The sequence below is a fragment of the Heloderma suspectum genome, chromosome 1 (genome assembly GCF_057233095.1).
Source record: "Heloderma suspectum isolate Gila_16-S chromosome 1, 16-S_ref, whole genome shotgun sequence".
Lineage (NCBI taxonomy): Eukaryota > Metazoa > Chordata > Lepidosauria > Squamata > Helodermatidae > Heloderma > Heloderma suspectum.
Genome location: NC_139458.1, coordinates 379,958,135 through 379,985,471, shown reverse-complemented (window position 1 = coordinate 379,985,471; position 27,337 = coordinate 379,958,135). Strand labels below are relative to the sequence as shown.

Below are 27,337 nucleotides of genomic sequence, written 5' to 3'. Positions count from 1 at the left end.
TACAGGCCACTGGAAGTATTTGCTTGCATCCCCACCATCTCGCAAAGGACAAGAAACACACCTGACACAGAATTCCAATGCATACTTTACTAATTGATTTCTCAGGTTATACAAGATAAAGTTATAAAGGAGGCATGGAAGCACTTGATTTAGTATGGGGCTGTGAAAGCAGGGCTACCAAAGCCTCCATGAGGGGTATACAGCGCTTACTGGCTATGTGCTCTGGGACAATCCTGGCTGTGTGTTGGCACAGTAACACGCAGTACTGAACCACGGATAACATGTGGATAATGGTCCCTGATGCTTGGACATATTGCTTGGACTTCACAACGTGATGCTATTTCTGACTGGGGATTCAGAGGGTGGGGAGCAGGCTGCTGTTGCTGGGGATTGATGCTGACAGTATCAGTCCCATCTCTGGGTCTCGGCAGCTGGAGTTCTCCTACAGGAGCACATTCCCCCCTCAATTCACTAGTGTTGTTATTGTGTGCTGCATCCTTCACATCTGCCACAAGGTCTTCCTCAACATCCAGAAGCGTAAAGAGAGTGCCACGGTGCCTTTAGTCACAATCTCTCCTCTGGTAGACTCGCCCTGGTGTAATAGTAGCTGAAGGTTTTTTCCTCCCTCTGGGTGTCCTCAGAATGAGGTACGGTGTCATTAGTCAGCTGAAGCATGAAAGCCTGATCACCCAGGATGAGAGGGCGCACTGGGACCCCATCCACTGTGACCGGTAAAGAATGTGCTCACGGCTCGCTTATCTGCTACTGGTGAATTCCAGAAGAAAGCTGTGTCATGGTGTCTTCCGGAAACACCAGCGTACATATCCATGAACCTGTCCTTGCTGTTGGAAGGTAATAGTAGTCTGGGGCTTTCCCTTACAGAGTCAAAATTCTTATATGGGACGAGTCCAGGGGCCACCCAGCCTGAGGAAACCCAAGCTCACAGAAACCTTGGATTTTTTGTTCTTGCCGCCCACCTTGATTACATCCGTGAGATGTAGCTTGCTCAGGACTTGCACCACTTCTCTGAAATTTTGCAGGCTGTGGATTTCCCAACTCCAATGGTGGTACTGAGCGGGAGACAGCCCAAGTTGAATGCCAGCTTGTATAGTGTCCATGCTGAGCATTTTCTGACTGGAATAGACTGGCGCATTGCTGTAGTTTGTCTCTGAATTATTCAATCGATTTCTTCAGCTACGGTGTCAAACATGGCCCGTGATATCCAACAACCTAGCGGAAAGGTACATCATCCCAACAGCCTACCTTAAGCATCAAGGCCCACACAACTTTTGTATGTGGCAGGGTCCACCAGCATGTCAAGCACAGGTCCACTGCCAGGTGCTCAGCCACAGCCATGGTTGCTACAGCCACGTGTGCCATTTCCACTGTGGCGGACATTCTCCAGTCCATCTGATTCAGGATTCACATGTGAGCACACGGCTGACCTCTTCCAAAGCACATTACTGGCCCCTCCGCTGTGGTGCCTGTGTAGAGGTGCTAGTGCAAGGCTTGCATAAGCTGCTGCACAGCAACTGAGCTGCCAGAGGATCAGCTCCTCCTGCTCATCATGAATATGTATGAGCACTGCATGGTGGCCACTTTTGCAGCCATTCTTGCTTCTCAGCCTTTGAATTTTGAGACATGAGTTACGGTAACAGGCAGGAGTTACTGTAACAGGCAGGGCTGGTGATGTTGTAGCTTGGGATGGAGGAGGACCAAATGGTGGCCAGCTGTGGGCAGTTAAAGCTCTAGAGGAAGACGAACTGGGGGTGGATGAAGGAGGCAACCAAACAGGGGCGATGGCTGATTTGTTCTGCAAGCTTGGGATGGAGGAGAAGCTAGCCGTGGCCGGCAGAGGGAAGGAAGTGGGGATATGAGGCAAAAGAATTGGACTGTTTACTCTGCCTATTCAGCCCCTATGACCCACTGCATTAATGGCCATAAAAATAACCAGAATTACAGCCTGTACTGACAGGGCCGGAAGACCATGCTCTCTAGCCTAACAATCCTACCCGCTACAGCCAGCAAATCTTGTTGCAGCCCCCAAGCTCTATGTTCATTTTGATACAGGTATCTACAAAGTAGAGTACAAAGCTCTCGAAGAGTCACGCGACAGAGGGTGGATGCCAGGTAAGGGTGGGGAGGAAGACAGAGGGGAAAGTAAAGTATTATTTGTTGTAATGCCATGACTCACAGCCCACCTACACACTAACCCAGTAAAGAATGCACACACCTTTTCACCTCAGACGGTGGAATCTTCTATGTAAAGAGACAATCTTTCATTTCCTGCAAAGATTTCCTTTGGAAATGGAAGTTAAATGGAAGTTTCTCCCTCCGTTCTCCTCACTTAGCTGTGCTACACTCACAACACCGCTGCATAGTACTGGCTAGAAACGTCCTTGAGACAAGCCTCACCAACTTACGTTATTACTAAGTATTTAGTGGATGGATGGCAGAGGAAAGATAGCAGTAGGAAGAAAAGCAAGAGGCTTGGAGCAAAGAAGACATGTTTGAGGGGGGTGGGGAATTACTCGGAGCTGACACAAGCCTCTGGGCCAATGTTTTCTTCCATCCGCAATTGTCCAGCTGCTGATGGACAACCTGGCCCTCTTGTTGGCGCACAGATAAATCTTGTCCATGCCGGCACTGCCTTCCACAGTGTGGAACTGGCTGGCCCTGCTATGGTCCCTATGGTTCATAGGATCTGTGAACCGCACACTGGGAATCACAGGCTGAAATGGCACACGAGGGTCTCGGAGCTGTAGCTGTGCTAGGGGTACCCGAGCATACTGCTCAAAACAATGCTGAGCCTATGGCTCCAATAGAGGCTGAGCAGGAGGATGCAGACACTGCTGTTGAGGTCCATATGGTAGGAAGGTAGAGCCTGCTGCCCGGGGAGGGCTGCTTGTAAGGCTGCTGCCTTGCCATCAGTTCATTCCACCATGGCCCTCTCCAACAGACGATCCGAGGCGTTCATGTCTTCATGCACTGACTCCCCTTAACTGTCGATGCTCTGAGCTATGTGACGTGTTGCCTACACAGACACAAGATGTTCATTCATTCTCCAGCTATGCTCCTAGGCATCGCATTCCTTGAAAAGTTCATATGTACATTCCGCAGATGCTTCTGTGGCATGAACCAAGTCCCTAGCAAGCTCCACATGGTTGGTCTTCCACTTGTTTATTAACCGCGCCACTCTCTGCACATTTGTCCATGGCACCTCTCCTTCTGCCCCCTCCCCCAGCATTTCCTCAGCCTCTCTCAAGCAGTTCTCTTCTCCTCTGCTGGTAGCTACTGCTGCTCTTCAACAGGTGCTGCTTCACATTCAGCCAACTCCTCCTCTCCTGCCACTGTGGGAAAGCCAGTAAAGAATGGGGTGTTCAGCAAACCAACAACCCAAGTCCTGATCCAGTCGTGGCGTTTTGTCATTATACATGGTAGAATTGTACGTTCCAGAGCGAGGTTGGTTGGCGGGGCACCTGTACAGGTAGGAGTGCGCATCACAATCTTGTCAAGATCCACTCCACTATTGTGTGGCATGAGAGATGCTCCTCTGCTGCCACTGAAAGCTGGCATGCCAGTACCCACAGGAGAATGCTGGCGTCAGGTATCTTGGAGGTGTCAATGTCCATAGCATCCCCGGGGAGCTCAAGTTCAGAGTACATTTCCCTTGGAGAAGTGCTTCAGACCACTTCTCAAATGGCAGTCTCCACATCCTGCACTTGGGAGGAAGCAAGGGATGCCCGATGCATAGTAGAGGCTGCCCATGCAGCCATGGGCGGGTTTCTCTGAACTGTGGGAAACCCTGTGGGGCCACTAGTTCTGGGAGAGTAACTTCGGCTCTTGGTCCCCAAAGCAGAATGTGTAGCTTGCAGGTAAGCAGTGATGGACTCCCAGACCAGGGAACAGTCTCTACTGCTGTCTTAGGCCAAGAACCATTAACTCCAGCGGAGGGCGGCAACCTGGCTCCATACGAATCATTTCGGGAGGGCAGCATCAGGGTGACATGTGACTGTAGCCGATGTGATGTGACGCTGCTTTGGTGTACTTGCAATGGGTGGCCATGACACACAGGGGTCCAACCACAAGTCACCCTCTCTCCATGCTGCATACACTTTCCTTCATGGTACAGGAGTAGGAGAGGAGGGATCACAGTTGGGTGAAAAGGGTGGCCTTTGTGAGGCAATGACTACCTTTCAGTGGTTCAGGCAACAGAATTCCACTACCAGCAGTATAACCAGGTGTCACATCCCTCCTGTCCAGCAAGTCACCAATTTGTCATAAAATGGCATGGCGCATGGCTCAACGCTGTGAGCGGTATGCAAGAAGCCATGCTGCAACATCTTTTCAGAAAGCCAGGGGAACAGAGTGTCACGTCTGGTACTCTGTAGGGTCTCCTATGCTTCTGGACTGATCCAGTGGTCAGTGGATATGCCTAGCCCAGCATCTGTCCAGAACCTAGTGTGTCTTCTTTGGCTTTGGTGTTCTTCGGGAACTGTGCCTGAGAAGGTGCCACCATCACCTGAGACACTTGTGATGCTTGAATGAAGGACTGAGTAGCAGGTGAAAAGAGGGAGACCAAGTAGTCCACCTCCTCCTCCATTCAGGACTCTGGTGAGCATGGAGCTTTCTGAGCCATGGCCGGTCCATTCCAGATCAAGGAGTTGTAAGCTATGCAGCTTCTGTGTGGCCTGCTACGGAGGCAGCTGTCATCCCACTGATCCCCACACCCAGAGAAGCAGGAAGACCTTAGCTCAGCCTTAGATTACTAACATTGTTCAGTTTACTAAGGAGGGATTGCAGGTCAAAGCCTGGTTCTGAACATGCGTCGTTAGGGAGGGGATGCAAGTCCAATTCTGCTAAACATTTAAGCAGCCTTTAATGGTCTGGGTCCCAAGCAGTTTCTATCCTTAAAGCATCTTTTAACAGCAGAGAAGAAGAGAAGTGCGACACTTGGGGTTGTTTTGGGACAGTTTAGGAGGCAGACACAACTAAACTTGGAAGCCTAGCCACCTTTCTCCAAGGTCACTCAGTACAGATAAGAGCAACTTGGTTTACAACAAAAAGCAGTGTGCAAACCATAACACACCACTTTCATGGGCAGTGCTGAACAGCAGGAGGGGGGGATGAGCAAACGAGGAGGGAGGAGTGGGGCGGGGCAAGCGCACGCTGTCACAGCTGTTGCCAGGCAGACTTCTACCAGCACAATCATGCAGCAGAAAAAGGAACAGTTGGGTATTCCTGTAGGCTTCAGACACAACCCCTGTACAAGCCACGGTCCCAGGTCCACACATCAACAGCTTATGGCTTGAACAAGCCACCATCAACAACCCAACAATAAGCCATGGGTTCTCAGTGTGGCTTGTTCATAGTTAACAACCCATGCTAAGCCATCGTGCTGGGTTCGCATGAGACAAGCCAGAGCAGAAAAGAAACCATGGTGGCTTGTGCTGTGCAAACCAGGTCACTGCCTGGCAGCAGCTCTCTAGGTCAGGGAGTGGGCACACTGTGGCCCTCCAGATGGAAGTTGCTGTTCAACAACATCTGGAGGGGCACAGGTTCCCTACCCCTGCCCTAGGGTTTCACACCTTCCCAGGCCTACTGGAGATGCCCAGCATTGAACCTGGGGCCTTCTGCAAGCAAAACACGTGCTCTACCACTGAGCTAAAGCCCTTCCCCATATGTGTCACTTCAGAACATCAGCAGGCAAGAATGTTCCACTCCAACCCCCCAGAGCCATGTGGATGTCAGGGCAAATCTGGAGCCCATGCTAATAGCAGACCAAGGGAGAAATGTCCATGGAAAGAAGGCAAAGCTCAGGGCAACAAGCGCTCACAGAAAAAGCCCTTGAAGAGGGTCCCTCTATCTCACTCCCATTTCTGCCTTCTTCCCTCCCAGAAGCAGTCCACCTCAGGTGGATGGGATGGAGAAACTATAATAAAGGAGATGGCCCCTGAGAGGAACTGACAGGATGTTGCCTGGGCTTTGTTCAAGTCTGCTGGTTGGCACTATTTCTCTCTCCTAACTCTAAGCATCCCAAGAACAGAGCTAGCACTTCAAGCAGGGCAGAGGAGATATTTACTTTGGGAAATCTTTCCACCAAGTTGGACTCCCGTTAAAGACACACACTCATCCAGAAGCAGTGCCCACCCGCACCAAGGCATCAAGCACAAGGGGAATTTCAGTATGTCCCCGAACAGGGCGCCCCACGTGATGGCAGAATTGCAAAGCAAAGCAAAGCCACCTGAAGCTCAGGCAAAGGTGAGGAGTGGAAAGTTACAATAGAAGAATTGAGGCGTTGGCTGCATCCCCTCAGTACAGCATTCACTGCCGAACACTCAGGCACCTCTGAGCCATTTTGCCACTCAGTTGAACAATAACGGCTCCACACAGTCTGGCGAGAACAAGCCAAGCCACCTCTGGGCTACCCCCATAACGGCTCCACAAAGTGAATTCCAGGAGGAAGGCTGGAACATGGGAACAGCAACAAAGTCAGCCATTAGGGCTCATGCTTGCGCTCTCTCGCTCTCTCTCTGCCTAGCTTCCTTACCAAATCAGGGGCCACAATTTCTTCTACTCACGCCCTCATATTGCAGGTGGGTGTGCACATGTATAAGATGTTCACTTTTAAGCTGGGAGTGAAAAAAACATTAAATTTGCCCATGTTTGGTATCATCTGGGAGACAGAAGAATTCTGGGGGGTTTTCCACTCAGCAACACTGCTTTCATCTACACAAGGTTGAAAGCAGGTTTCTGTCACACAGCATATCCTCAGCCAGTCCCATTCCCATGAGGCAACCCATCTACTGTCCAGGATAGCCTTCCCCCACCTGGTGCCCTCCAGGCATCTTGGACTACATCTCCATCAGCCCCAGCCAGCCTGGCCAAGAGGAGTTGCACTCTAAAACACCTAGAAGGCTCCAGGTTGGGGGAGGCTGATCACGAAGGTTAGCCCGACTCGCTTTCCTTGATTCCAGCCTTCGCGATCAATGTTTGTCCACATATAGATCGGTGCCTGCCCTGGAATGGGGCTTCTACTTTCAGCTTTTCCTATGGATGGTTGAACTCCCCTGCTCTGAGAGAGGCAACAAAGCTCACATGCACAGCCTTGATGTTAAGAATCTATGCAAGCTGCTATGAATAAGTCAGCAAACGTTCACCCAAGCAGCAAGAGAGAGAAAGGCAATGATTTCTAGGGTTCACAGTGACAACTGTGCGAGGAAGGAAGCGTTCACCTAGAATCCATTCCCAAAGGGAGAAAAAGCATCCTGTTACTTCCTTACTGGTCTTCACACATTTCTGTAAGTAAGCAATTTCAAAATGTCCTCAGGCAGAAAAGAAGCAACAGTAATCAAAGCTACGTTTGTATCTGTCTGTCCACAAGGAATGGATTCAAGGTGCAGCCCTTAAGAGGACCATTCCTGTTTCCAATCATCGGAGAAAGACAGGGGATTTGCCAACACCAAAGGGGGAAGAGACATAAGCCAGGTCACTTACTTTTCTTGTCTAATTCTGAGGTCTTTCTTTGGTCTACAAGGAAAGAGGAGCAACATCAGGAGAGAACCAATAATAAATGCAAAGACATCACTTCCACCCTTTCACCACCTTAGCCCCACTCTTTCAATCATCCAGCATTTTGCCCACGGTCAGCCTTCCCCAACCCAGAGGCCTCCAGATGTTCTACAATTTTCATCATCGCTGACCATTGGCCGTGCTCACTGGGACCGATGGGAGTTATAGTCCAAAACGTGGAGAGCACCAGATTGGGGGAAGGCTGGCGTATGTTCTGACAGCCCAGTGAAATGTTTCTCAACCAGCTATTGCATCTTATGGATTCTCAGTCTGCACCACCCAATGAATACACCCAATAGCTGGTGAACATCCTATAGCAGTTCTATTAAGAACATCATGCCACTAATGAAATACTCATCTTTGGTCATGCCTGCACTCACCCCCCCCCCCCCCCACACACACACACACAGAGGCCAGTAGAATTTTATCTGCAATGCTACATAGCCATCAGAACAGTTACAACTCTCAGTTCTGCTCCAAACACAACCAGGAAGATTCTCCATCCTCACCTGCACTCACAACTACTGTGCTGTTGGAAGATCATCTGGCTTATGTGCTGGCCCTGAAAGGGTTTAATTCTCATGATCTAAAATAAAAGAACGGGGGCGGGGCAGGGGGGAGAAAAGAAGGAACAGGGTGAGTCACATTCACAGAGTAGTCAAGTTCAATAGCCATCTCTCAAGAAAAAAAATAGTTTGGCCATTTAAGGCACAATCCTATGCATGTTTCGATGGAAAAATGTCCTACTTCTCCCAGCATTCCCTAGCCAGTAATGCTGGCTGGGGAATGCTGGGAGCTGCAGGACTTTATATCATCAAAACATGCACAGGACTGCACCATCCTATACCTACTGACCCAGGAGTAAGCCACACCGAACTCAATGGGATTTACTTCTGAGTAGACTTATAGAGGATTGCCCTGTAGCGCAGCAAACAAATGCAAAACTGAGCAATTCCTGATCCAGATGGCCAGCATAATAAACCTTTTTCGAAAAACGGATATCGCATTTGTAATTCGCTTTTTTAAAAAAGTTTGCTGATTTCTCACCCTCCTCCTCCCGCACAAATGATATTTGGTTGGATTTTAGCTACCAGGCCACCTCCTTGCCCATGAAAGTGGCGCCAGTTTCTTCACAGGAGGGACAGGGGACCCCTTCTTGGATTCTAGAAACTAAATGCCAACATGAGGAAATGTAACTGGAGCAAGGCGAATGTAGACTCAAACATAGATCTGTGGCAACAACCGCACGTTTGCATGCCTCTGCATAGCACACAATGCAATGGAACCTGAAGAGCAGGTTGTTAGCGTGAGTGCGCATGGGGGGGGGGATTTGTGTGCATATATCTAGCAATACCAGTGAGGTATTCTATAGGCAATGCAAGTGCAAACCATGCACTGGTCGCACATCCACTTTAGACCTATTAAGGCAACGACACTCAACTGCTTCAAGTGCACGCTCATTCGCACTGTGCGCCTGGTGGACAGCAGCCTTAGATTATCCACCCTTCTGCTCAGAGGCCTGGCTCTCTGCTCCGGAAAACGCCACACAAAGATGGCGCCGCAGGAGTGAGAAATAGCAGCTCTGTATACAACTCCAGGCTCATGAAGGGATCTGGTTTCCTTGGAATCAACACAGCCACTTGTGGTCTTGGGTCAGCACCACAAAAACCACCATGGTATTTACACTCTGCTTCGACAGGCTGGATCCAGAATGGCGAGGCGACATCTGTAAGTGATGACGGGGGGGGGGGAGATAAACTGCATTGTCCCACATGCGGAGGACTGGACTTGGGAGCGGATCAGGATGAAGAGCTTTGCAAAAGCCGAGGAGACAGGAAGGGAGGCTAGCGGAGGTGTATCTGCTTGTGCAGAGCACACATTCTCACAGCACACTAGGCCTTCACTGTGGTTTCCTTTTGAGGACAACTACATTCCGACCAAGAAAAGAAAGGAAGCTCTCCCATCCGTAACTGCCCCATGGCTCTTCCTGCTCCTGCAGTGCTGCTGCAACTAACCAGTCAAAACTCTAGCTTGGCCAGTGAACCCTGACTTGGCCAGCTCTTGAGGCAGTCAGTGCAGAGAGGCTCCTTTTGCACACTGCATGCCGCTGCCCTGGGAGCTGAGGCGGTGATGTACAGAAGCCAAAGCAAGAGTTAAGATAGAGCCAGCGGGTAGGGGAGGTTTTCAGATCCGCGCCCTCTCAAAAGGCCATGAGGGATCAATGCTACCTCTCTGAACACAGCCACTCAGCTCCTAACTACCAGATTATTTGTTAAAGTAACAAATAATCAATTCTCCTTAGAAACCGATAAGGAGCAAACCACATTCAGTCCTTCCAGGGAAACGGCAGTGAGTCTCTTCACATTATCATACAGTAAGTTAGATCAGGGATGCTCAACTTCTTCAGCCTCAGAGGATGGATTCTCCCTGAACAACCTGCTCAAAGGCCCGGGCTACTAGTCAAGATGGCGATCCGCTACCTCCGGTATCAGAGGTGGTTTGCCCCTGTGCACCAGCAGCTGGAAGACAGAAGCGTGAGGCAGCAGAGGCCGGTGGTGCTAATGACAGTGGGACAGTGAATCCACTCTAGGTTTCAGTCAGAATGCTAAGGGAGCTATCCAAGGTGCTTCACCGGAGAGACCCCTGGAGCTGGGGGCCCCTGCAGCTTCACTCCTTGGATAGCCCCTTTGGAGTTCTGACTGGAACCTGGAGTGGATTCACTGCCCCACTGACATCAGAGCCACCGGCCTCCACTGGCACGAAGGTACCACTGCACTCATGTCCTACTTGTGGGCTTCTCACAGGCAGCCGGTTGGCCACTGTGTGAACAGAACATTGGGCTAGATGGACCCTTGGTCTGATCCAGCAGGGCTTGTCTTATGTTCAGGGAGACGCTGGCAGGGCTGGCAAGCAGCTGAATGAGGAGCAGCTTGTCACCTGCCGCTAGCTGGTTCCCTAAACTCTAGGGAACAGGGCCAGTGGGTCTAAAAGCAGTGCACAAACTGCTACCTCTCACCGAGCTGCCCCTCCCTTCATAGTACAGGACAGCACCACAGAGAGTGTGACAACATGGAGGCCTCTCAGGCAATTCCCTATGTTCTGATGGGAGGGGCTCCCAGGGACAGCTGAGAGACTCTCTTGCACACCTTTTGACTTCAACAGGGAGGGGCTGGAGCTCAGTGGCAGAGCACCTGCTTTGCACACAGAAGGCCCCAGGTTCGATCCCCGGCATGTCCAGGTACGGCAAGAAAAACTCCTGCCCGACACCCTGGAGAGCCATTGCTGCTAGGCAGTGTCAACAATACTGGGCCAGATGGACCCATGGTTGGACTCTGTGTAGGGCAGCTTCCTATGTTCTTAGGACTGCTGACCAAGTCAAATTGCTCCAGGAGTAGCACTGGGCAGGCCAAAAGCAAAGCAAGAGAGTCACTCTTCCCAAAGCCAAGAGGCAGGAGTGGTGGTGGAGCGGGTTGGATTGGGGCAAAGGGACCATGAGTTGGCCACACCCCCAGTAAGGTAAATCACCCCACAGCTCTGTGGGTTGTTTCAAAGGAAAAAACATGACACAGTCATGAACCAGTAGCTTCTCCCCTCTTTCCCCCCATTTCCTCCTATTGCTCAGCCATCACCTCACCTCCATGGTGATACTGCTCATCGCTGTGGGCGTGCACTCCAGTGACTCATCACTACAGCACCCTCCACATCTCAACAGGAGCACACAAGACGGCTTGAAGATGTATTCCACCTCATCAGGGTATTCCTGAAAAATATCCACCATGGTCTCAATCGGCCTGCAGACACTGCGAGCGTAGACGTCCATAAACGACATTGCTACAAAAGGGGGGGAGGAGGAGCAAAGAGAGATAAATGAATCACTTTTCCATTTTGTTTTCTGAAGTCTGACAGAATCATTCTTAAGATGTTTCAGGGCAGTGTAGAAACAGGGACATAGGCATGTGGACTCTGCAATCGGTGCTCTTTCTACCTGAATACCTCCCCACTATCTTCTGGGTCACTCAAACATGCCGTCAATAAATACATTAGACCAGTTCAAATGCACTTAAAGCCTAAGAAGATAAAGTGCCGAGTGGGGGTGGCGAAGAAAGATAAAGCTGAATCACTCACAGGTTTTTAACCAGCTAGACTCTGAATGCATTTGCAAGACAGAAACTAAAGTGAATCACAAGCCCCAGAAGTCAGAACAGAAGTCACAGAGGACCAGGGCAAATTTGGTTGGAGAAGTTTTTCACTGAAGCTAATGCTGTGCCACCAAAATCTGCAGCAAAAAAGGCAGCATGCCACCAAATTTCAGCAGCATACCACTACAGAAGGGTAAGGAACGCACATTCAGCTTGAAAATAAGCTACATTGGTCCTTTTTACCCCTCCGCAGTGATTTGCTACTGAAATTTGGCACCAAGCTCCCAATTTTTTTTCTGCCACTGCCAAACTCAGTGGCATGGCAGCAGGGGTGCAGCCCATAGGGGGGAGAGAGGTCAAAAGTGACCCCTGCGCCCCCCAAAGTTGCCTACGCTGGCCTCGCAGATAGGCTCACTGTATGGCTACCAAGAACAGCACTTTCAATGCTGCAGCACTTGCCCTCTGAAACTCTCTCCCCCCTTTGCATTTTAGGGGCCTGCATAAGCTGTGCCTGTTCACTCCACCTTTCCCTGTAGCATGACCCAGCCATGCGTATTCATTTTATTGATGCTGATTGTTTTATCTGTATTTGTATTGTTGCGATTTTAACATTGTACATTGCTGTTGGTATTTTTATGTCCAGCGTTATATACATTTGTACAAACAAACAAACTAGAAGATATGGAATCCAGCCACAAAATTACGTTTTGTAGCCTTCCCCACCGAGTACCCTCCAGGGGCTTTGGACTACAATTCCCAGCATTCCTGACCACTGGCCATGCTGGCTGGGGCTGATGGGACCTGAAGTCCAAAGCATCTGGAAGGCACCAGGTTGGGGAAGGCTGCTATACCGTATTCCAACAGCACCAAAAATATCAACAGGGCCACAAACATCTAGCTAGTAAAACAGGGGAAACGGGCAAGGAAGCAGGGTGCATCCATCTTAGCTCTAGATTTTTCCATGCTAGGTATGCCAAGGGAATAAATCATAAATTCTACAGCCTGAACTAATTTCCACACCAAGACTCCCCAGTATTGTGCCACAGGATCATTGCAATGGATGGATGGACTGGGGGACACAACACGGAAGGGGTGGCTCAGTGCTGGCACACAAGGTCCTCCTTCCGAGATTGCACAGCAGGCTGGCGCGCACGCTCCCCACATCATGGGACTCTGCTCGCTCGCCCAGCACACCACCGTCCTGTACAAGGAAGCTGCTAACGGGGCTCAGCTCACAGACAGACACGGCAGGAGAGGAGCGTCTGACCGGAGCCTTCGTTGCCTTCGGATCATATGCCTGTGCCATATGCATAGGCCTGTAGCAGCCGGGTTGATAACCCAAGGCGATAACAAGCGCAAACTGCTTGCATCATGGAAAAAACAGAAACCGGTGAGTGTCTCTGAAGAATCCTGAACCTGTGACAAACCGGCATAAAGGTTGCTTCACTGAAGCGCTGGGGGGAGGCGGGAATGTGCAAAAGCTGCAGGGCTTTGCACTCCCAGGGCTCTTGATTAACTGGGGAGAGCTGCTCCTCGGTCATGCGGAGCCGACAGTGCCACACTGCTGGCAGCAGGTACAACGGAGGAGGAGCCTCTGGCTGGGATTGCTGTGGGCTGCGCAGCCGATGTGCCTATTTAAAGAGACAGCTGCTCAGGGAGGAAAAATGTGTAGTGACTGGCAGTCCTCCTCTAGAACCCCCACCCCTCTGTCCAGCCCAGCATCTGAAATCAGCCTCTGACACCCTTTCTTGCTTCGTCTGTGCTGCCACCTCCTTGTTCCCCTTCAGGGTGACCTTAACCTTAAAATATAGCTATCTGTAAACGGGAGAATTAAACAATTTAGCGCCTGGGAAACTTGCGGGCACGCAGCCAGACACGTAACCACACTGATTACTCACACCTTTCCCAGCATTAGGAAGCAAGGAAGCTGTCATGGTCTAAATAATTTTTTAGAGATCAAGACAGTATTAACCTGTTCAACATGCATCTGTGTTGTTCTTTGAAAGAACACCAGTGCCAAGAAACTACAGGAGGCAGGAACTCCAGACCCTTTACGCCCATACTGCAAGGCAAAGGCCAGAGGGTTTTGCCCCACACCGAAGGATGCAGAGGGTCTCTAGAGTTCCCAAAGGGGAAGTGCATCAGAACACAATGCTGTCATTTGCGGTCTCTGCATGGGCAACTTATTCATCCCCTGATCACATCACAATTCAACGCTATCTAGAGTGGTGCACTTGATTATGTAGGACAAAACATGGCGATTAACATTTATTTATCTATTTCCATTTGCATCCCACCTTTCTTCCATCGTGGAACTCCAGGTGGCTGGCTACATGTGGTTCCCTGGTGGCCTCCCCTCCAAGCACTGACCAGACCCAGACCTGCTTAGCTTCAGCAAGGTGGCTGCCTCATGTGCCTTCAGACCATGCTTGGGACCATATGCCATATAATTGGCCTATCACTCCAAGGAATACGCCAATACCCAAATATGGCCTTCTTGCACTTCTCCCACAATGGCTATCACAGTGCTATCAATGGCTACTAGCCATGATGATTATATATTACCTCCAGTACCAGAGGCACTATACCTCTCAATACCAGTTGCTAAGGAACACAAGCAGGAGGGTGCTATTGTGCTCATGTCCTGCTTGCGGCCTTCCCACAGGCAGCTGGTTGGCCACTATGGGAACAGAATGGGGGTCTTCGGTCTGATCTAGCAGGGCCCTTCTTATGCTTGCAATGTTTTTGTTCACCTTCAAATTTAAGGTGAGAGGTAGGGGAGGAATGATCAGTCTTCAAATATCTTGGTATACAAATTTAGAAATTATGAGAACTGAGGGGAAAATCGAATCAAGGTGTTCTTTCAGTAGTCTCTCAAGAACTTATGGGCCAAAAGTAAGGGCCTTGGGAGTCAACACGGCCCGTGGGGAATATTTTGCCCATTCCTTACCTAATTATGAAGTATAGGTTTAATATCTGAGCAGCATTAAACTTGGAATACAACGCACTTGCAGAGGTCATTGCTTGTGCATTCTCAAAGAATTCCTACGCCAGTAGCAAAAGGCATTATTCCTTTATCTCACTTTAAAGCAGAGTTCTTAGATTATCCTGTGTAATGGATGTGCATAAGGGCTAGTGATGTTATGACAGAATCCACAACTGCAGCACAGGAGGGCGGAATGTAAACCAATTAGGAACTTCCTTTTGAAATTGGCATGTCCTTTTCCATTACCCAAAATGAGTGATATTTGGATAAGGAATAAATAGGGAAATTGGCGCTTTTAAATTCTAAGATCTTAGTTTTAAAAAACACACACCAGGGGCTTTGTGGGGATACTAATGCACAACAGAAAGGAGTAAATACGTGCTCTTATAGCTTCTCACTTGTAGCTTCACATTCAAGGATGGTGCTTTATAAAGGGTGCATCACGATTATTTACATTTTTTGAAGCTCCATTATTAGCACAGCAGGTCACTTCTCTGGTCCTACAGTAAACCTGCAGATGAGCAGGGCTTTAAACATACCTGCCCAAATCTAACTTAACAACTGTTCCACACTTGCCTGCCAGTCAGTCTCTTGATATTTTGCTACACCAGTCATGACCATGCTTAGCAATAAGAGATGCTATCAGAAAAGATCAGACACACCACGTATGGCTGTAACTCATCACTACTTGAGCATCTGCACAGGAGAGGCACCACTTGCAACTTTGGAAACAGAATTTTAAAATGTAAGCACCATCACCTGCACCAAAACCAAGCGCGTGTTTGTACCAGCAATGCTGGACAATTCCAGTGCACAGCATCCTCTAGAACTGATATCAGACACAGATCTAAAGGGTGAAGGAACTTAAACAACTGCTACGTGATAGAGAAGCACAGAAACGAACCCGGGCTCAAACCCGCTGTTCTCAGCAAGAAGGTCTACGCAGTTCAAAGAGCAATCCCACCAGTCCATGGTTTTCTTTGCGTACATACTGGAGCGGGAGAGGACAGCATTTCCCCATGAAGCAAACAAACATGTCTTCTTGGTTTCTCTCTGGGCTGGTTCAGCCAGTACTTTAGAGCTCCAGGTGGCCCTACCTATGGAGCTGGCCTGCTGGCCCCACTGCCTCCGCCACCCACATGGAGATAGCCGGACTGAATCATGCCTATGCGTCGATGAAAATGGCACTCTTCCCTATCAAATCCAGGAACTGACCACAGGACTGTGGCCCGTGCACACGCAGGGGCCCCCTTCGGACAGGCAATCCCGTCGTGGATGGTGGCGGAGGTGAAGCTGGCGTGCCCATTCCACACATAAAGCCGGATCAGATCTCCAAGGTAACGTCTGAACAGGCCCTTGAATTGGCTGTATGCCCAAATCATGTGAAAGAACAGCTGAGTGGTGGATGGTCTGCAGCTAGAAAATACAGGTGGCTGTTCCCAGAGGGGAGAAGCTTAATCAAAAGCTACTGGAAGACAGTGTCTGTGTAGGCCCATATAAAAGCCCGGGAGAACAAAGCAACCTTCCACTCCCAAACCAGTACATGTTTCATGACTACTGGGGAACAGAGGTTATGCATAAGCATTTAATAATGGTCCAGAATCAGGAAGAGAACCCCGATTCCCTGGTTCAGCTCCTTGTTCCAGATCAAAACTATTCTCCCATTCAGTGCAAAAAAAACTGTTTAATTTGGAGTGGAGTTTTTTTAATCTACGGAGAGACAAACGTTCAATAGTCCTGTCAGAAACAGTAATCAGGCGACAATATAAAATGGGTGCATTGTTATGAACTTGTTCTCCTTTAAGCCTCTGGCAACGCTCCTCTAGTTTGCCCAGCCAAAAGCTTTGTTGCAATCGAAATTCGAAAAGCCGACTGTGGAGAGATGAGAGGCTGCCCCCTGCTGCCCAGCGCTGGGAACAGCAGCAAGTGCCACTCCCCGGACATCCCAAACTAAGCAGGAGACATGAACACTGCCACAGTGGATTTCCACAGCTGCAAAGCTGGGAAACAAGCAGTAACTGGGAGATCTCTGATGTAGGTGGAGACTGTACCGCCTAAAGGTCCTAAGTTTGCCAGGGCTAATCCCAAGCTCGAATCAATGCATCGCACACTGTGCAACGGAGGTCCTCTCCGAAGCTGGGAGCGAGCCTCCCTCAGGTGAGTCAGCCACCTGTCAAAAGAAAAACTCTGCTCTCTTTACTCCATGAATCGTAATCCAGCTCCACATTTTTGCCTATGCCAGTCCTGCCTTCAGCATCTCTCCTCCTTTTCCGTCACTATGCATATTCTTGCAAAAAGTATATGATTTTCAGGATTGAGAAATGTGTGGGGTTTTTTGGAAGGAGCATGACTGACTCTTTCTCTCACTAAAAGAGGCTCCTTGCAATGACAACAACCTGTGATCCCTTGCAGTGCCCAGCAAACTAAGAGGAATCCACCCTAAGAGCCCAACACTTGCTAAAACTTGAATCGGGAAGCAAATGCATTCAAACCCCATGCCCCTTCTAAAAGAAGACAGACAAAACATCTTGGTCCCAGACATGGTGGAACTGCCCGTAACAACCAGAACATCAGGAGCGCAAAGATGCTTCCGTCTGCCTTTTGCCCCTATTCCCAGCTGTCTCGAGATGATGATCTCCAACAATGCACTGGATAAAAGTCGTCACAATGTCCTGCCTTGTACAAAACTGCTAGCCTCAACCAGTGGAGGCTGGTGGCTCCAATGTCGGTGGGGCGGTAAATCCACTCCAGGTTCCAGCCAGAACTCTAAAGGAGCTCTCCAAGGTGCTTCCCACCTTGGAGAGCTCCTTTAGAGTTCTGACCGAAACCCTGAACAGATTCACCACCCCTCTGACATCAGAGCCTCCACTGCTCTGAACTGAGTCACATGCATTTTTCCCCTGGCACATTGACAGCACAATCCTATGCACGTTTACTCAGAAGTAAGCGCAACAAGGTTTCATGGGGTTTCCTCTCATGTACGTGCATAGGAGTGCAGCCTTTACAAAGACAGAAACATCTCCTGATAGCTCTATTGCTGTTAAGGACAGAAAGGTAATTTCCTGGGAAATTACCCCATCTTTTCTTTCCTTATTCAGGTTTGCCAATGGCATGATCTTTGGAAGATTCAAACACTGACCAATAGCTGGATACCTTGCTTTTGTGTGTGAGCGAAACAACCTAGGTGAAAGGTCTGCCAGCAGCAAAGAGGGGAGGGGGAAGAGAGAGACAAGTAAAAAAAAAAAAAAGATGTTCAAAGGAAGGTTTGACATCATGGCAATTTCTCCAGCAGTTGTTCACTGGGATTCCAAAGAGGGGACTGTTATTATTTTTAATTAACCCAAGATAAAAGGGAATGCAAACATCCTGGACATTGAGAAATACTTATAATATGTTCTATAGGGCTGGTTAAGCTTGGGGTGTCATCCTGTCCCTCTTCCAAAGCAAAATAACGTTTTGTTTAAGGAGGATCCTTTGCTAATGAAAAAGGAAACTGGAATATCTTTAAGCCAATCTGGCAGTTGCAGTCTTATTTCCCCTTGCTACCATTTACTGTGTATTTATATGAACCTGAAGCCCCTCAAGACGCTGCTGGACTGTAATTTCTATCATGCCTGACCATTGGTCATGCTGTCTGGGCCTGTTGGGAGTTGTAGTCACTCCAGATGATGCTGGCTTCCCAAGCTCCCCACTCCTGATATGATCCCACACAGTTTATACCTACTTCCCAGAAGGTGGCAGTATTAATGAGGGTCCTTCCCAGCAACCCAGCTAATGGATCCACACCCCAATCCTAATCTTCCTGCTCCTCCACCCACCATTCACCCGAGGAAGACAAGTGGCTTACCTGCCTGTCGCTTCTCCACTTCCCCTGGGGATGGTGCAGCCTGCGATAACTGCAAAGACAACAGAAAATGGGTCAAAATACAACGTCAGTAGCCCATCCCAAGAAGCAGCACTGTTAGTCAGACATCTGAATAGCTTTCCAGGAGTCTACAGCGAGGCAAAAGTCAGACAGTGTCATAATTTGGAGCATTGTAATATGCATGTTTCATTGATAAATGAAACACCCATCCAGGAACATATCTGAATTCTGAAGTGAAACAGTACTGCAGAGGTGGAGAAACTCAGGCCTGGGGCCAAATCCAGCCCTCCAAGGTTCCCCATATGGTCACATCCCCTTTCCCTGGCCCCATCCATGTTCTCCTGACCACCAATCGTTTGGTGGTTTCTCAGCTTTTGTGCAGTTTTTCCCCATTCTAAAAGAGGAAATGCAGCTCCTAAGACTTCAAGTTACTGACAGTAAAAGATTTGAGCTATAATATGTTGTTTTTTAAAAAATGGACCTGCCCCTTTTGGCTTTGGTGTCACCCACCATTGGAATGCGGCCCCCAAGAGACCAGTGGGCTGAGAGAGGTTCCCCATCCCTGCAGTAAGGTGAGGACCATGTGTGTACATGCTTACATTTGTGAAGTGCATTTCTCTGATTTCCATGGTGAAACAGGCATAGAGAGGAGATTTTCTTTCCACCCCCTCAGCACATAAGAAAAGCAGACTCAAAACACCACCACAGCCCAGGCAAGAAATGCACAGGGGTGAAGACATGAGAGAGCTTGTGCTCTCACAGGCTCAATCAGATAGCAAAGGTAGCTCAGCTACATGTCTGCCCTGTGCACATGCGTGATCTAGGAGGAGGGTTCTCAGAAACATATTAGCACTGTCACTTTAATAGTCAACAGAGTTGAAACTAGCTGCTCAAAGGCATTTTAGATTATTAAGGTCAAAACACAGAGAGCAAATTGAACTGGGGAGGGGGGTGGCAGAGGAGAAAACAACATTGGTGACCTTCTAGCGCTGACATGACAAATATGCCACGAGATTTGTACACGTCTCTGTTCCAAGGCAAGTTAGTAGAAGGTATTTCAGAAAGGGGCCTGCCCGCTACAAAGCACTCCAGCAGAGTGCAAAGGGAGCTGGTGGAGCAATTAAAGGGGTCGCAATCCAATTTCTCTGTCTAGTTTCAGAAAGTGGCACAGAAGCAAATCTATTCGGGTGGGCATAGCACAATATGGGGTAAATAAGGAGCAGAAGTGGCCCCCAACTGCCCCAGTTTTAAGAACATAAGAAGTGCCACTAGATCAGACCGAAGGCCTCTCTAGCCCAGCATTTGGTTCCCACAGTGGCCAACCAGGTGTCCTGCTTGTGGCTTCCCATGAGCACGATCACATCAGCACAACACCCTCCCACTTGAGTTCCCCTAGCAGCTCATGTACATAGGCATGCTGCCTCTGACATTGGAGGTCACATACAGCCATTCTGATTAGTAGCCACTGCCTTATCCTCCATGAGCTTTAAGAACCTCTCTTCACTATAACTCTATATGGTGGCCACCCCCAGCTATTCTTAAATGCTGTACAACTTCTCGTGTTTGACATCCTCACAAAACTTTGCTCCTCTATGTGTCTTTGAAATTAGATGTACCATTAAATGGCAGGGGCTTTACTCCTCAACTTCACTGCAAGAACTTCCCGTCATCTTCCTCAGTCACCCCAGCTTTACAAACAAACCTCTCCACCAGCTGGGTGCTCCTGCCACATCTTATCTGCCTGAGAACTGTTCTATATCTCATGTTATCAGAGAACTGCTTAGATGACATTCTTCAAAAGTAACTCCTTTCTAAAGTGCTTGAACACCAAAATCCTTAGGACATCACCTTTAACAGTTCTCGTTTCTCCAGCTAGAGCTTTCTTGATGTCTATGTGCTACAACAGGGGCAGACAGTTTGGTGCCCTCCCAATGTTTTGGACTACAATTCCCATCAGTCCCAGCCAGGATGGCCAACAATGAGGGATTATGCGAGTTACATTCCAAAACACCTGGAGAACACCAAGATGCCTACCCCAAAGTGATTTGTGGTAGACTGCAGTATAGATGCAAGCTACATACAGTTTTCCGGTTGCAATTTTAGCTCATTTCTGTAACTGTACAAATGTGAGTTTAGCCAAAACAAAGAACAGCATAGTTGGGCAACAAGTAGCCACTTCTACACTTTCAACACATACCAGCCACTCTCCAACACTGATAACAGGGCACTGTCTTGCAAGCAGTTAGCAAATGCACCTTAGAGAAGGGAGAATAATGGGGGTGCAAAATTGGGAGATGCACAAAATGTGCCTCACCTGTTTTCCCCCTCGGCATGCATTCTTTACCCCACCTCTGATATGCTGCTACTGATACAGTGCCTTCCGCCCCAAATTCCCATCTTCAACAAATCTGAATGACATCTAGTTTCAGATCTGAGATAGCCAGCCAAGGTCAGTAATCCAGTTTCAGTGGGAGAGAAGAGAAAATACTATCAGGCCATTCTGTTAAGTGTCAACAACCCTGATTTGCAAATGATGGGTCAGAACCTACTAGTGGATTACAAGAGCTTTCTCAGATAGCTGACCAGCTGGTCAGCCCAAGAGAGGGCACAGAGCAGCCCCAAAGGCAAGGGCTGCAATCCTGCACTATTAAGCTGCTCAGCTCCTACTGGCATTGCTGGGATCTGTACGGCCCAGAATGTGAGCAGGATTGCAGCCTGTCGGACCAAGCAGACAGGAACACCTGGCCCTGAACAGGGAGAAAATTCAAACTGGCCGGCTCTCTTCATAAGAGGATTTGGCAGCTATTGAGCAACAACGTTGCTTTTTAAAGCCAGGAACAACTTTCCTGTCTTAGCATGAAGGCCAGGGCAACAGCACAAACAAGATGGGGGAGGCAGAGAAGCCACACCTGACCTCTGGAAACCACCAAGGCCAAGAGCCAGAAGGCAGCCGAAATACACATATGGAAAAAAACACTGTTGTGCCTGAAGCCTCAGACACACAACGCCTGATCAAGGTGGCAAGATGCCACAGCTCCCTGTCAGGCAGGTGTCCACCCACCTCACCAGCATCGCGTAGTGCACGTAGACTTTTATGAGCAAGCATCTGGTGGCAGGTCGTCTGGGGACTCTTCCACTTTCAGAAGGATGATGAATGAATGCCACACCTGTAGCGAACGTGACCACAAGCAGCTGTCCCACATGCGACTCACAATGTAACCCAGAGCCCCACCGAAAGAGCAAAATGTGTCTTCTTGGATCTCCTTTAACACTTCAAAGTCCTCTTTGGGTCATTTTGATTCACCTCCCAACAGCTCATTACTTTTAATCTAAAGTTCCCCCTGCCCCTCCAAGCAAGTAGTTGTGCAGGTTTGTAAGTCCTACCAATCTCCTCCAAAATTGCTTCCTCTCTCCCTCTTCTCCTGCTCTTTCTCTCAGCTCAGATGTTCAAAACAAAAGATAGATGTTTACCTACACTACAGCTTTATAATATTTTGCTCTGTTAAAACCTCTAGTCCCAAAGCCATCTAAAAACATCACTGGACACTATTCCAGGCAGTAAACAGAGATTTTCTATGGGGGGGGGATATGTCAAAAGTGAAGACTGCTGATTAGCAGAGTTCAGAGGCATTATACCCAGGTATTCTCCTAAAAAAATGACTGCTGTGTTCTTTTCTCACAGAATGACATACTTACATTAGCCATCATATACAATATCTGCATGGTATTGCTCATGCCATTCGCCTTTGGATCTGGGAGCTATTTATACAGCAGTGTCACCTTGAGTCCATACCAGAAATATGAAGGTACTTTTCTGGCCTACGCTGCTGAATTATGTTCTGTTGCTGGTGTTGACAGTCCTCAGCTAACCAAAGCAGTAGTCTTTCAATTGGGGGTACCTTGTCCCCCTTTACATGGGACTTTTCTCCATCACAGGAAGGATAAAACAGTAGCGACACAATCTTTCCAAGGGACAAAAAGGCCCAGTGCCCTTCTGAAGGTCACAGTGCTTCTACTCATCTCCTCTGCTAGCTTGGGGATTTCTATAGTATGATATCTTTCCATCTTATTTCATGTTTTCCTATGACATGGATTCTGCCTCAAGGCTAAGACAGTCAACTGGGATAGTAGGAAAAATTGCTTCCTTTAGGTCCTGAGCAAGCTGCAGGTTGCAGCTGAGAGAAAGAGCACGAGAATGTATTCTTGAATCATATTAAACACTACCTCCAGTTTTACTACAAGGTGCCCAATTCCCATTTGAAGCAAGGAAAAGGTTAATCCAATAATTTACACACACTCCCTACTCCTTCACATCACAACCATCCTTTCTCACTCCTTCTCCCCTCCCCCTAATCTCTGCAGCCTCATTAAAAGAGCTTTGTAACTGTTTAGGACTGGAACAAACAATCCAGCCACTTTGGGAGGGCCCCTGAGACAAGAGTTAAAACCCTTTTCCATCTCAGGCGCTAAGAAAGTCTTCTCAGAGGTTTCTACTTAAGAACTGAGCTCTACTCCCATATTTTCCCATTGTGCATTCAAAGGGGAGAGAGAGATCAGTAATCCAATAAGTAGCCAGAGGGATCTCCGGCATGGCATGAAACAGAAAGATTTCTCAACTTTTTCAGAAAGTGACAAGGATATATTGGGGAAATGCTACAAACTCTACCCTTTTGCAAGGAGTAGGGCTATCTGCATGTGTTTCCAAAAGCCCAGGAGTTACAAGTGAGAAAGCTCTGGTGGAAAGTGACCGTGTTCTCTCAACTTCACATAAGGAGCAGGGAAATAAGCACCGTCCCCAGTGTGGCCTGATAAACAGCAAGAGGCTAGTGGCTGTGAGATCATTAGCAGTCTAGTCACACGCTCTTGTTCCCTCCCTCCTTCCCTCCGTGTTTGATCTCTGCCTGATCCCACTGGAAATACATCTGGGGAGGGAACCCCAGGCCAATGCTAACTAACATGAAACCTCTTCAGTAAGGTAATAAGGGAAGGAAGGGAAGGGAAGTGTAGGCTGTCTGTTGAGTAAGACCAAGGGCAGGCAGACTTGTCCAGGGTCTAGCTCCAAAACCCCAATAACAGTCTTTGGGACAGGACAGGAATAACAGCAGGAACTTGGAAGGGCCCCGACTCGTAACCTAGATCAAGCAGCTGACCCCACCCTACCCAGACTTGCTTAACTCCCAAGGATAGCACTTTCAGAAGTGGCTAATCAGTGGTGATTGGTACAGCAGCTGTATGACCTGCGAGAGGAAACCACATACACTTGCATTTCCCCTGCCAGGTCACCAGCTCGTGATTTCTCACTGCCCCAGCCTCACTCCAGGACAACAGCAGCCTCCGTGCTTAGTAACTACATCTCTGCCATCACCCAAGGAGCCTTATCTCAGGACAGCACCTCCCCTCGAGGTCCACTAAAAGCGCCACCATGCATTACCTACACACAACACCTTGATCTTCCTCCCCCACCCCAGCTTCTCTCGCAACACTTCCAGCTACAGATAGGCGAGTTTATTCAAAAACACTGGGGGGGACGATAAATGCGAACCCATTCACATCCATTCCCCAGGACACCCCACAGAGAATCACACTCCGGGCCGTGATTTCCACAGCCAGCACCACTGTGCAAGCTTTGCCTAGCATGCCTAATACTCCCATTGCGAGAGTCCCATGCAATCTACCCAAGGGACTGTGCAGTCCTAATGCCTGAGCATCTCATTACCATCTCCTTGGAAGAAAATGCATTTCCCTGCTTGTCCGGTTCACCCCAATTGTCTCCAGCCACTTACTTCCACTCTTCTTTCAGCTCAGAGGAACAGCTCCTCCACCCCATTTCAACTGGCCTGCAGTACCGAACAGCTGAACAAAACAGCACTGAAGAGCATGGCTGTGATATCGCAGTGACTTAGCTGCAAGCCTTCCCCAAAGAAGCCACACTTCCCATCACACACAGCCTGATATGTGCTGCTGTCACTCGAGGAACAGCAGCAGTCTAACAGGTAAGCAAGAAAGCACGCAATGCCCAACTCCATTTGAAATGGCTCCTAACTGTGGTCTTACCTCTGGTGCTAAAGAAAACCTGTTACCTTTGGTGCAGGTAACAGGTTTGTTTCCACAGGGCAGCCTTCTCTAACCTGGGACCTCCAGATGTAACCTTGCCAGCTAGGGATTGTGGGACTTGTAGTCCAACACATCTAGAGAGCACCAGGTTGACCAAGGCTGACAGCGGGCATCAGTTCTTACACTTGTTGCAGAGATGGTCTGAGCCGACACAGATCGTCCCCACATTTCTCAAACCACAGAAGAAAACTAACCTGTTCCCTAGCAGCAAATACAAACTTCAACTGCCAACTCAGTCCAAACTCAATGCTCCTCATTTGTTTGAACTCCCTTAAAACCAAAACAAAAAAAGGAGTATGGGGCAAAATTGGGGGATTGGGCTGGACTTCCACAGTAAGCTATACCAATAAAGCGTTCATAGTAAAGAGCTTAGGGCAGGCGGAGTTGGGGGTGGGTGGGGAGAACACCTCGTATTTATGGGAACTCAGCAGAATCATTTCTTTTCGAAATCAACCTGGAAAAAATACAGAATCCATTTTGTGGTCTTTGATCTCTTATTTGCTTTTACAAGCCCGGAATTTTGAACTCCGGTCAGTAAACCTGCCTCGAACTAAAGCAAACAGGCCCAAACACCCCCTTTTGCAATGTCAGGAGGAGGGAGGGAGAGGAGCGTGTGTGCGGCGCCGCTGATGCAAGAAGTCAGCGAGCGAGCGAGCGAGCTGCCTACATGCTCTGGGACCGATGACGCCGCAGAGACGGTGTCTCCTCGCGGCGTCCCCCCCAAGCCCCGCGTCCCAACTCCTGTTCGCAACTCCGCGGACGGGAAGGGGAGCGCAGCACGCGCCACGAACGGCCGGGGAGCGCGCGAGGAGGAAGCCAGACCGTCTCGGCCCGGCTGGCTGGCGGGGGGGTCCTCGCCTCCGCCGCCCTTGTCACAGGCCCCACGCAGACTGTGGGGCGCGAACGCAGGCACCACAGGCGACATGCCCGCGTCGCTGTCGAGGCGTGGAGCGTTGCGAGAGCGCCTTTTGTTGGCCCAGCGGCCCGAACGGCGCTGCATGTCCGCAGCGAGAGCGCCCTCCTCCCAAGGGCAGCCGGCCCCACGCGGCTAAGCCCACCCCACCACGGGGGACGCCGGGGAGCCCGCGGCTCCGCGGCTCCGCTCCCGCCGAGGGCAGCTCCCGACGCGTGTGGGCTTCCTTTTGGCCCGGCGCTCACCTCGCCCGCACGACGCACGTCCAATGGCAGCATGCAGGGAACAGGCCACGCGGGAGCGCAGAGGCTTCCCCGCCGCCCCAGATCCGCCCGCCCGCCCCCGGCCCTTTTCTCCTTTCTTTTTACCTTGGCGTTGTGGAGGTACAGCAGCGCCGCCAACCCCCAGTGGATGCAAGCGAGTAGAAAGTTCATGATTCCTGGAGCGAAGCCGGAGTGAGCTCGTTAGGATTCGCTCGGTCTCTCTGCTCTTCTTCTGCCTTTTCCCCGGGGCCGCTCCGATCAAGGAAAGCTCTGGGGTTGATGGGGGAGAGAGGGGGGAGAATTTAGACTCTGGTTTCACCCGTCCATAAGCCCGGCTCCCTAGGCGCCAAAGACGCAGATTTCCCCCTCCACACTTCTCTCGTCTCCTTGGTAGAGCGGCGGGCGTCCTCGGGTCCGTTCCGACGGCCCTCCGTAGCAATCCCAGCGACGCACCAGACGGCTCCGAATTGTAACACGCTTCGCTCTCGCCTTTCCCCCCTCGGTGGCAAGGCACCGCACGCGAGCACGCGCGCACCAGACCGCCGCACCAAAAGGGACAGAAAAAGAAAACTGAAGGGGGGGGGAAAGCGACAAAGTTTGCAGAAAGTTTCAGTGCTTTTTCTCTCACCCCAGGGGCCGGATCCTGAAGCTGCTGGAAGTCGCTCCTTTCAAGCTGAAGTTGGAGGATTGGTTTTGTTCTTTTTTAATGTTTAAACCGTCAGGAGATTTGGGGGGGGGGGGGGAAGGGTTCTCCGCTCTTCAGAGCCCTGAATCGCACAGCCCGGTTGGATTCGAGGGGGAAGCGGGGGGGGGGGGGCTTTCCTCTTTGAAATAAAGAATAAAAATCCGAACGGCTTCGCGAGGAAACCACTCAGCTGATGAGTGGTGGAGGAGAAATAAATTAATTAACGGGCGAAGAGGAGAATGAATAGCAGATCCTCTAGGAAAGGGGGAAGGAAGTCTGACTCTTCGTTCCCCCGTGCCGATCTCCTGTCTCAGTCGTCTGTCTGTCCGTCCGTCCGTCCTTCCGAGCGAGCGAGCGCCCTGCACTTTGACTGTCTGGCTCTGTGTGCGCGCCTGCCTCGCTCGCGCCCTCTCTCTCGCTCGCGCTTTCGAGTGAATATCAGGCGGGACCAGCGGCGCCGTCCGAAGCCGCGGCTGCCTCGCTCGCTCTCCGAGCTATGGCTCTCCCAGCTCCGCTAAAAAAAGAAGTGCTTCCTCCTCTAGCCCCGCCCACTTTGCTGTTCCTCCCCCTTTCCCTCGCCCAGTCGCCACCGCAAGCGAAAGGACCCCCTCCCCTCCCCTCCCCTCCCCTCCCCTGATGAGAAGAATGAGGCCGAAGAATCTTCACCTGGACGGGAAGCAAACGGCAGCAAATTAAGAAAAGCGGCATCTCCGCGTCTTCTCTTCTATTCCCCTCCCCTCCTTGAAGACACACGCCGGCGGAAAATCCTACGCAACGCGAGCCGACGCGCAGGAGAATCT

At 49.9% G+C, this 27,337-nt stretch overlaps 1 protein-coding gene across 2 annotated transcripts in view; it reads right to left on the bottom strand.

The window, feature by feature from the left end:
- Positions 1–27,028, bottom strand: part of VEGFA (vascular endothelial growth factor A) — a 33,179-nt gene extending 6,151 nt beyond the window's left edge. For both annotated transcript variants that reach the window (XM_084828430.1, XM_084828431.1), the window contains exons 1-6: positions 26,481–27,028; positions 25,958–26,122; positions 18,545–18,593; positions 11,207–11,403; positions 8,082–8,158; positions 7,498–7,530 (exon numbers count right to left, since the gene is read on the bottom strand). In XM_084828430.1, coding sequence (XP_084684556.1) covers positions 7,498–7,530; positions 8,082–8,158; positions 11,207–11,403; positions 18,545–18,593; positions 25,958–26,023 — 422 coding nt within the window. In that variant the 5' untranslated portion in view covers positions 26,024–26,122; positions 26,481–27,028. The remainder of the gene's footprint in view (positions 1–7,497; positions 7,531–8,081; positions 8,159–11,206; positions 11,404–18,544; positions 18,594–25,957; positions 26,123–26,480) is intronic.
- Between the last annotated feature and the right edge of the window lie 309 nt (positions 27,029–27,337).